We start from the raw sequence: 10,862 nt of genomic DNA on the forward strand, positions 1-10,862 counted from the left end.
TTAACCTCTGAGCCATCTCTCTAGCCTTCAGCTTGCTCTCTTAACCACCTGCCCAGGGATGGCAGTGCCCACAGTGGTCAGGGCCCTCGCACTTCAATCATTAATCAAGAAAATGACCCACAGACATGCCTACATGCCCAATCTGATGGAGGCATTTTCTTAATTGATGTTCCTTCTTTCCAGATGACCCTAGTTTGTGTAAAGTTGACATACAAGCAACCACACACACACACACACACACACACACACACACACACACACACACACGATTGCACATACATGCACATGTTTTTGCATGTATGTGTGTTTGCGTTTGAATGTCCAAGTGTGTGTGTGTGTGTGTGTGTGTGTGTGTGTGTGTGTGTGTGTGCGCCTGTCTGTCTGTGTGAATGTGTAAATGTATATGCCTGTGTAGGTCTGAGATCAGTATCGGGTGTTTTCTACTTTATATATTGAAGCAAGGTTGCATTTGAACCTAGGGCTTGCCCATTAGGTAAGTCTAGCTAGTCACCTTGCTCGGGACACCCCCCCCCCCCCCCCCCCCCCCCCCCCCCCCCCCCCCCCCCCCCCGCCCCTAGTACTGGGATTACAGGTGGCTGTACACCCACACAGCACTTACATAGCTGTTGGGGATTCGAACACCTGCTTCTTAACAATTGCACACCAAACACTTCTCCCAGCCGAGCTGTCTTTCCAGCCCCAGTTCATATATCTTTAAAAAGAAGTTAGAAGTCTTGGTGGGGCTGAGAGTTCAAGAGGGGTGTCGGGCCTTCTCATCTGTTTGGTAGTTCATTGTAGGCAGCATGGGCTAGACAGAATGACGTGGGGCACGAGGGCCTCAGTCACACTGCCTCTTTTGTCTGAGGTCTGTCATCCAGCTGAGAGAAAACATAACATTGATTGGGCCCCTTTCAGAACCTGCTGATCCGTCATGAGTTTCTCCTCCTCTGCCCCTTTCCTCTCTGCTCCTCCTTCCTCCCCCCAGGCCTCCTCTGCCATCCTCCTTTCCTGTTCCCTTCTCTCCCTTCTTCCTTTTTATTTATTTATTTTATTTTTTGAGACAGGGTTTCTCTGTGTAGCTTTGGTGCCTGTCCTGGATCTCGCTCTGTAGACCAGGCTGGCCTCGAACTCACAGAGATCAGCCTGGCTCTGCCCCTGAGTGCTGGGATTAAAGGTGTGCGCCACCACCACCCAGCCAGAAAACAAAATTTAAGAAAAGTATTTCATAATGTTTTAAGAAACTTAATGATTGGAGAGATGGTTTAGTGGTTGAGAGTTTATGGCTTTGTGTTGGCTTATTCGTAGCCATCCTGAGCTGCCTTTGGCCTGGGGGCTGCAGGCTACTCCTCTTAGTTAGCTCCTCCTTGCCCAGTTGGCTTGAGAAATCAATCAGTCTGTGTGCTGCTTCCCACCCAAGCTGCCTTTCCTGGTTGTGAAGACCAGCAGGCAGGGCAGTAGAGGGGGCTGCAGAGACAATCAGGAGGAGCAAACTGCTTGCTTAATAGCTTTGTTTTAGTTATAATTTAATTTTTAAATTTCATCTGCTATGTGACTTCCTTTGAAACTGATTCCAGCCCTATATCTAAATCCCCTAAAAGGAGCATGAAAGGTCACCAATGAGGTTTTTACAATTTTTTATTAACGTTTCCGTGGTCACCAGTGGGTCAAAGTTTTCCTCTTATTTAACTGCTTTTCTGGTCTGTTATCTCCAAGGAGGGACACAGGGTCCTTGCAGTCACAGAATATACTTTTGTCCTTTCAACTCTTCTGCCCCAGCTCTCTCATCCTGAGAGGTGTCATGTAGTGAAACTGTATAGCTCAAATCACTTACCTACTTCCTCCTCCCCCTGCAGGGTTTTCCTCACTCCTGGGAGACATGCAGCCTTCTAACAACTACTACATGTACCAGCAGCCACCACCTCAGCAGCAGCAGCAGCCGCAGCAGCAGCAACAGCAACAGCAGCCGCAGCCGCCGCCACCCCAGCAGTCACAGCCACAGCAGCCCCAGGCACCCACTCAGGGCCCCTCCGCTGTAGGGGGTGCCCCTCCACTGCACACCCCAAGCCCTGATGGTTGTACGACACCAGGGGGAAAACAGGCTGGAGCCGAAGGCTACGGACCCCCCGGTGTGATGGCCATGCATCCTCCCCCACTGCAGCACGGAGGCTACCACCCTCATCAGCACCATGCCCACCCCCACCCTGCCCAGCAGCCACCGCAGCAGCAGCAAGCGCAGAGCCAGGCGCCCATCAACAGCTCTGGCTTTGGTGAGCACGGAGGGGACAGAGAAAGCTGGGAGGAGGGTGAGTGAACCGTGTTCTGCCGGCGTGGAGGAACCGTGGGTGCAAAAGCTAACAGTTGGTCTTTTAGGTTCAGTCTCTCACCCTCTTCCTTCATCTCAGCCGATGGAGTTGCTACACAAAGCCCTGTACTATGGAGGATTGAGGCTGGGGATTTCGTTGTTTCCCCTTCCTATTCATAGATGAATTAGCATTGTTTTGTATATTTGCCTCTGAACTGCTGGTGCTAAAAGAACAGGTCACTCCGCCATTCCTGACTCTCCGGTGAGGGAGTCCACAGCTCTCTTGGAATGCCGCTGTTACTCTGGGCGGGTAGCTGGGAGAAACTGGCATGTGCTGGCTGCTCTCTTACACCCCGTCTCACTACCTGCCTTTCTCTCCACAGCCTTTCCTCCAGACTGGTGCTCCAGTATCGACTCCTTAAAGGAAAGCTTCAAAATGGTGAACCGGCTCAACTGGTCGAGCATCGAGCAGTCCCAGTTCTCAGGTCAGCGCTTTAGGTCCACTCTGGAGCAGAGGGGGAGAGCATTGAGCAGTCCCAGTTCTCAGGCCAGCGCTTTAGGTCCACTCTGGAGCAGAGGGGGAGAGCATTGAGCAGTCCCAGTTCTCAGGCCAGCGCTTTAGGTCCACTCTGGAGCAGAGGGGGAGAGCATTGAGCAGTCCCAGTTCTCAGGCCAGCGCTTTAGGTCCACTCTGGAGCAGACGGGGAGAGCATTGAGCAATCCCAGTTATCAGGTCAGCGCTTTAGGTCCACTCTGGAGCAGACGGGGAGAGCATTGAGCAGTCCCAGTTCTCAGGCCAGCGCTTTAGGTCCACTCTGGAGCAGACGGGGAGAGCATTGAGCGGTCCCAGTTCTCAGGCCAGCGCTTTAGGTCCACTCTGGAGCAGAGGGGGGAGAGCATTGAGCGGTCCCAGTTCTCAGGTCAGCGCTTTAGGTCCACTCTGGAGCAGACGGGGAGAGCATTGAGCAGTCCCAGTTCTCAGGCCAGCGCTTTAGGTCCATTCTGGAGCAGAGGGGGAGGTTCCAGGACCCAGGTGATGCCCAAATGGGTGTGGGACCGAGACTTTCATCACTTCTGCATGTTGTACAAGAAAGATATACGTGTTTTCAGGTTTGACTCAAGTGTTTGCCCTTGTTCAGATACTACAATGCTTTATGCCAGTCATCTTTTGTCATGGGGAAGAGGAAAGGATCTTGGGGATTCAGACTCTGGACCACAGTTTTGTAGTTATGCTTCCTGTCAGAGACGATAGTGAATCCATTAAGTCACTTTGAACACTTTTATCCATTAGGGAGATGCAAATTAAAATAAAAATTTGGCAAGGAACAAACAGAATGGAAAGTTGAAAGGCGGAACTGTAAAAAGATGAACTCATGGCCTCTGGATGGTCATTTTGGGATTCCCCTTTAAGAAAAAAAACAAAGTAGTTTCAGTTTTGCAAGAAGCATCCTTAGCTAGAGTGAAATGAGTAGGCTTATTTCTAGTCTATTTTATTCTAAAATTGTGAGTACAGAATAAGGTTAAAGAAAGCAGTAAAAACTAATTAAAACCTGGCACATTTAATGATACTTGTCGTCATATCACATTTCAATATATACTTACATAAGCAAAAAAGAAAAAGGTATAAGTCATTATTGTTAGTGTACAATGCTGGTGGTCCAAGATGAGAGGGAACCGTGCACCAGGGTGGTGTGGTGGTGGCTTTGGTGGCTAGCTGCTCAGGGTTGGCCTGGCTGGTGTTCTCATCGTAGAGCTGATGGAGAGTCTACGGCAGGCCGAACAGAAGAACTGGACCCTCGACCAGCATCACATCGCCAACCTGTGTGACTCCCTCAACCACTTCCTCACCCAGACTGGTCACATGCCCCCGCAAGGGGGCTCCCACCGACCACCTGCCCCTGCCCGCATCACTGACTCCTGTGCTCTCACCAGTGGCAAAGCGGAGCCATCCATGAACCAAGGTACTCCACAAAGCTGCCAGAGAAGTAGACTGGGAGGGAAGTGAAGGGTGAAGGGAAAAGAGAAATGAGGAAGCAATCTTACAGGCAGTGACCAGGCTGAGTCCTGGGACTGGTTTATTGACTGGACATCTGTCAACTCAATGAGCTCCTGCAGGACGTCCTGAAGAACCGCAGAAGCAGCTGGCCTGTTCCTTTCCATGCCTTGGTTTGGGAGATCAAAGTTACTAATTAAAAAGGGAGGGAATTTATTAAAGAAAGTCCTTATTCCAAATTGTCCCAGAAATAATCTTCATAGGAGGTGGGGGTCAAGCAGGGGAAAACAGACTGATGATCATGTTTATCATGTTTCTGGTTATTCTCAGATTTGATGTTTCACAGTTCTAGACCCCATCCCTTCTCACCCTAAGAACTGAGGACTGGTAGCTTCTGCAGAATGCTTCCTGCTTGCAGGAAGAGAGACAGAGACTGATGGGACAGGGAACGTGTTCTTTCTTCCTGCCTTGTTGACTGCAATAGTCCCCTAGTCAAGTAACTTGTGTTTTGCTTTGGCAGTGAACTCTTATGGGCATCCACAAGCCTCCCATCTCTACCCTGGCCCAGCACCTATGTACCCAATCTCCACCCAGGACACAACAGGATACAGTCGCCCAGGTAAGAGCTGGGAGGGTTTCACTGACAGACAAGCACGCTCGTCTCTCAGTGTTTTACTTTCTTTCGGAATCCTCTCTCTGCCCTTCTGTCTGCACCTGCTAATGGGTGAGGGCATGGTTCCCAAGGCTGGAGGACGAGACGTGCTACCCTCTAGGGAGGTGTACTTCCGGTGAGACTAAGAAAGGCCATTTTATTTCATTAAATTTCCTTTGTTTTATAGTGCTGGGAGTGGAGCCAGGACCTCACTCATACTAGACAAGGGCTTTACTTCTGAGCTATACCTCTAACCTGGGATTGCTTTAAAATTACTTCTGGGACTGGAGAGATGGCTCAGTGGTCAAGAGCACTAGCTTTTATTCCAGAGGACCTGGGTTTGATTCCCAGCCTCCACATGGCTTATATGGCTTACAATGGTTGACGACTCCAGTTCCTGGGGATCTGATACCCTCTTCTGGCCTCTCTGGCATTGCGTGAATATGATGCACAGACATACATGCAGGCAAAACACACAGACACATACAGTAAAATAATTTTTAAAAATTAAAAAAATTACCTTGTAACTGCAATACTGAAAGGAAGAATAATTATAAATGTTAGTGAAAGATAACTGTGAGGGATGTTTATGTCCAACTTTGGAATCAAGATGGAAGACAGGCAAATGAAATGAATGGCTGTTTCCCTGTCACCTCACCATTAGTGTCAGGGGTCTGGGGCAAACTACTTTTTTTTTTTTTTTTTTTTTTGGTTTTTTTCGAGACAGGGTTTCTCTTTGTAGCTTTGTGCCTTTCCTGGAACTCGCTTTGGAGACCAGGCTGGCCTCGAACTCACAGAGATCCGCCTGGCTCTGCCTCCCGAGTGCTGGGATTAAAGGCGTGCGCCACCACCGCCCGGCTACTTTTTTTTTTTTTTTTTTTTTTTCCAATTGTTTTTTGCAGTGTTGGGGTTAAACTCTTGTATGCTGGGCAAGTACTGTACCACTGAGTGGCTTCCTCAGCATGGGATTGAACTGTCTTTGATGGTGGGGAGACACTGAACCCCTGTAGATGGTACACATGAACAGATTTCTCATGTTTAAATGTATTTCAGGAAATTCACTGTTGTCATTTTATTTGATCACAAGTAGTTCAGTTTTTTTTTTTGTTTTTTGGTTTTTCGAGACAGGGTTTCTCTGTGTAGCTTTGCGCCTTTCCTGGAACTCACTTGGTAGCCCAGGCTGGCCTCGAACTCACAGCGTTTTTTTTTTTAAATTTATTTATTTATGTATTTATGTATACACTGTTCCACCTGCATGTATGCCTGCACTCCAGAAGAGGGCACCAGATCTCTGGTGGTTGCTGGGAATTCAACTAAGATCCTCTGGAAGAGTAGCCGGTGCTCTTAACCTCCGAGGCATCTCTCCAGCCCAAGTATTTCAGTGTTTAGGATGATGTCTGTTTCTTTGTCCGTGCCCTGCAACTGTGACTTTCTGTGCTGCTGTTTCATATGATATCACCTCCTTAAGTTATTTTGTCAGTTAGAGTTTATGGCATGTGCTTTGGTGTGTTTCCTGAGGTGTCGCTGAATGAATAGTCTATAACAGAAAGAACCCCAGGCTGATCAGTCTGGTGCTGTCTCTGTGTCCTTCCTGGTGTCATTGGGGCAGAACACTCCCCATCTAGACTGATGGACTTGCTTCTCATCCAGCTTCCTTTCTGGTCTGTCTTTCTTCTCGACAGCACACCACATGGTTCCGCGGCCGCCCGTCCCACCTCCTGGTGCCACTGAGGAGATTGCTGACGACTTCGACTGGGACTTGATCACTTAGTGAGTCAGAGTGGACGTCAGCCCAAGGCCTGGTGGTGGATTCTCGCCGTGGCGGAAGAACGGTCCCCACCCATCCTCCCCAAACCTGTATATAGATATATAGCTTCTGTCTGTTCTCTCTGTCAGAGGAGCCACCGCGAGATGCTGCCGAAGATAACCCCTTTCCTTCCTCATTCTCTGGTTCCCTCCTAGTTCTTTTATTATTATTCTAATTATATTATTGTTATTATTGGTTATATACTGCCCAGTCTACTGCCCCTCACCATGGGCTATGCCCTCCTCTTTCCTATTTGAAATCTTCAAGATGCAAGATGAGGCTGTGGTAGCTATAGAGAAAGGTTTCGAATTTGAGTTCAGCTTTCTCTCTGAGAAACTCAATGCTGCTTCCACCTTTCAGCTCTAAATTGTGTTCTGTTCCTGTCTGTTTCAGGCTGGCCTGGATAGGCCTCAGCGAGTGGAGGGGTCTAAGACACTGCTTAGCAGCCATGACTTTGCAGGTTTTACTCAATGGTGCTAATTGTGTCCTGAACTCTTCCTTTATGTACCCAGTCTTTACTTTTTCTGGCAGTCCTCATTCCCCATAAAGGGTGGACTGGGACAGCTGAGTTGAGTAGAAAGTCATGGAGAAGTGACGGGGTGTAAATCTGCATGAGGTTGGGTGTGCACTGCCTTGTCAGGGCATCCCCGGCTTCCTCCTGCCATGTCAGGGCATCCCCGGCTTCCTCCTGCCATGTCAGGGCATCCCTGGCTTCCTCCTGTCATGTCAGGGCATCCCTGGCTTCCTCCTGCCATGTCAGGGCATCCCTGGCTTCCTCCTGCCATGTCAAGACATCCCTGGCTTCCTCCTGCCATGTCAGGGCATCCTTGGCTTCCTCCTGCCATGTCAAGACATCCCTGGCTTCCTCCTGCCATGTCAAGACATCCCTGGCTTCCTCCTGCCATGTTAAGACATCCCTGGCTTCCTCCTGCCATGTCAAGACATCCCTGGCTTCCTCCTGCCATGTCAAGACATCCCTGGCTTCCTCCTGCCATGTCAGGGCATCCCTGGCTTCCTCCTGCCATGTCAAGGCATCTCTGGCTTCCTCCTGCCATGTCAGGGCATCTCTGGCTTCCTCCTGTCATGTCAGGGCATCCCTGGCTTCCTCCTGCCATGTCAGGGCATCCCTGGCTTCCTCCTGCCATGTCAGGGCATCCCTGGCTTCCTCCTGCCATGTCAGGGCATCCCTGGCTTCCTCCTGCCATGTCAGGGCATCCCTGGCTTCCTCCTGCCATGTCAGGGCATCCCTGGCTTCTTCCTGCCATGTCAGGGCATCCCCGGCTTCCTCCTGCCTTGTCAGGGCATCCCTGGCTTCCTCCTGCCATGTCAGGGCATCCCTGGCTTCCTCCTTCCATGTCAAGGCATCCCTGCTTCCTCCTAGCTAATACTCTCAGGTTAGCTTGTATGGGAGGGCATGAGGACCACTGTTCATCATAGGTTCAGCCTCTTGGAAACACTTTCAATTTAAAGCATTTGGCTTTGAGAAAAGTTCTTTCTGAGAATTAACTGTGGCCATTACTGCATATGTAAATTGTCTTCCATCTTCTTTTCCCCTTCAGCAAATACGATTTTGTCTTCCTGTAGCTGTTTGTCCAAATCATCCCCCTGTCTTACTTTCTTCTCCCATTTTCTGGCATTCTCAAATGACAAGAGGAAGCCATTCTCACTCCGAGTTTTTTCATGTCCTCGACATGCTGCGAAAGCCTCTTTCCTTGTCATAGCAGACTCTGCCCGTAGTCTTGCTGATAGGAGGGTGGGGAGAAGGAAGGGGATTGGCGTAGATACGGGCAGGGAATGTGCCGTTTGTTTAATTACGCAGGGAGCGCTTCTCTTGAAATCCCTGTCAGTGGGACTGAAGCTTTTGATTTTGACAGGCAATGAAAATCATAGGAGGGAAGTTAATATGGAGACAGGATGCAGTAAAGGCAAGGGGCACTCCCAGGCGTGGGGATGAGTAACCTCCTTTAACAGCAAGTGGCCATGACTTACTGCTGCAGAGTTCTTAGTGAGTGTGTTTGTTGAATTTGGCTTATGAGAGGGAAGACCAAGTTTACTTCCATTTTTCTGAAATGGACAAAATACATAGTTTAGACAAGGCCAATCTCTTTGTGCTTTCTGATTTTTGTTCGTTTTCTTTTCTTCACCCATGATTTCCAAGATACTGGGCTTCCCATCCCGATTTCCCCCTCATCAACCCCTTTCCTTTCTTCAGAAGGGGGTTAATGTATGAGATTGGTGAGGTCCAGTGAGGCTAGGTGAAGGGGCAAGACAGGGCAGTTCACTAAAGAGCACTTTATTTCTTTTGAAGCCTTTGTAAGGAAAAACGAGGGGGGTGGGGTATAAGAAAAAACAAATGCCCTACAACACAGTGGAAGATGGTACTGGAGAGCATTTGGTGGGGTTGAAGTATGATCAGTGTTTCCCACTGGGGAAGGGAGTGTTTCTCTCGAGGGTGGCACATGCCATTGCCCGGTGCCCGATTAGACATCTCCTTATTCCTTCCTTCGGGTATATTCTACGCAGCTTCCCTTTGGTTTTCCTCAACATCTTGCCTTTTCAGAGTAACACTCCTCTTTCTAAACACCTTCCTGGTCAGATCTGTATGAGTTTGGGAAGGGTAGGCTGAATCATACTCCTAAATGCCCCTGGCTCCTCCGTGTCTTGAGAACTAGTCTCATGAAGGGCCCCGGTGGGCAGCCAGAGCAGCTGACGTATGGGGCTGGGGCCTGGAGACTGGCCTTAGGCCTCCTGGGGTTCCAGCTCTCCTCCACCAGGCTCAGGCTTGGAAAATGGCACAGGACAAACTTGATTCCCTTTGGGCCTCAGTTTCCCATCCCCTCCATGACGTGGAAAGAAAACTATTTTGTTGGTCCGGTGTTGCTGGACGTGAAGTTTAGTCATTGTTGTTGTCTTGGGTGATGTGTGCAAAATTGTAGGAGTCACTGCCTATAAGAGGGAATAAGGGAAAAAGCAGAGGAGAAGGACAAAAGGAGAAGTCATTTGGTATTGATCTACCTATCCTAGGCTTCCTCTCCTCAACTCCCATGTTTCTGGTTTGGTGAGTTCTTCATACCACCCATAATGCTTTGCATTGGTGCAGGCTGGGAAGAGGGTGTATAGGCTCACAACTTGATTTTTTTTTTTGCATGCTTTCTTAATAAAAAAAAAAAAAAAAGGAATGTTTCCAGTTCTTATCTTATTGGTACTCCTCTCCAATTTCTTTTTGCCAGGGTGGGAGAGGAGAAATGTGAAAGCGCTCGGCTCCTGCTGGCACCCTGCCACCCCTCGCCCATCCTTGCCACTGGGGTTGCGTAGCCGACCCTGACTGTTTGTGAGAGTGATGAAAAAAAGAACTAGGCATGGATTTCACAGCTCGTCTTTAAAATGCTATTAAGTGTAGTTACGTCGTGTTGGCGGTCGGTGGTGAGCAGGCCCACCAACACGTTTGCATGTTGTTTAAAGAGTGGACACAAAGCCCCACCCCTAACCCAGAGTCTGTTTGCATCTGGTACCTGCTGAAGAAGGAAAAACCAGTTTTCTCTAGTGCAGTGCCGCTGTGCATATAAACCACACTCCAGGGCAGGCCCCATGCTGGGAGCAGCTGGCCAACACGGAACAGACTCCATGTTTTCTTATGTATTGTTGTTTATTTGTTTTTGTTTCTCTGTGCAGTGGTCCTGGATGTCCTGGGATTCACTCTGTAGACCAGGCTGGCCTCGAACTCACAGAGATCCATCTGCCTCTGCCTCCCGAGTGCTGGGATTAAAGACGTGTGCACCACCACTGCCTGACTTTTTTGGTAGTTATCGTCTTAGGATTTTCCTTTTTTAGTTTGTGTGTCTGTTTTGATTTTCATCTTTTGTTGTTTTTTCCTTTTTATGAGAGAAAGAACATGAAGTTGTGTGGGTGGGTATGTGGGGAGGATCTTGAAGGAGTTGGGGGAGGAGAGGTAATATGATCAACATATATTGTCTATTTTTTATGTATAGTATATAACTTTAAAAAAGATTCAGGATACTGTACTGTAGGGAGGGGTTGGGTCTGTGTTTCAGACTTCCTAGAGGTGAGAGTAGAAAACAGGTAAAGATACTTACAGAGTTGTAAATCT

The 10,862-nt window shown here is 48.8% G+C and overlaps 1 protein-coding gene across 2 annotated transcripts; it reads left to right on the forward strand.

Annotated features, from left to right (window-relative positions):
* Positions 1 to 1,828: 1,828 nt before the first annotated feature.
* On the forward strand, positions 1,829 to 10,430 carry LOC128099318 (forkhead box protein J2-like). 2 transcript variants are annotated; one of them, XM_052721191.1, is made up of 6 exons: positions 1,829 to 2,303; positions 2,686 to 2,787; positions 4,054 to 4,263; positions 4,816 to 4,914; positions 6,630 to 6,717; positions 9,985 to 10,430. In XM_052721191.1, coding segments are annotated over exons 1-6 (927 nt in total). In that variant the 5' UTR covers positions 1,829 to 1,876; the 3' UTR covers positions 9,986 to 10,430. The 2 variants fall into 2 exon arrangements, with proteins under 2 accessions (XP_052577151.1, XP_052577150.1); XM_052721190.1 differs by lacking the exon at positions 9,985 to 10,430 and having other exon boundaries at positions 1,830 to 2,303; positions 6,630 to 9,161.
* The last annotated feature ends 432 nt before the right edge of the window (positions 10,431 to 10,862 follow it).

This window comes from Peromyscus californicus, unplaced genomic scaffold (assembly GCF_007827085.1).
Source record: "Peromyscus californicus insignis strain IS unplaced genomic scaffold, ASM782708v3 Scaffold_6__1_contigs__length_162567912, whole genome shotgun sequence".
Lineage (NCBI taxonomy): Eukaryota > Metazoa > Chordata > Mammalia > Rodentia > Cricetidae > Peromyscus > Peromyscus californicus.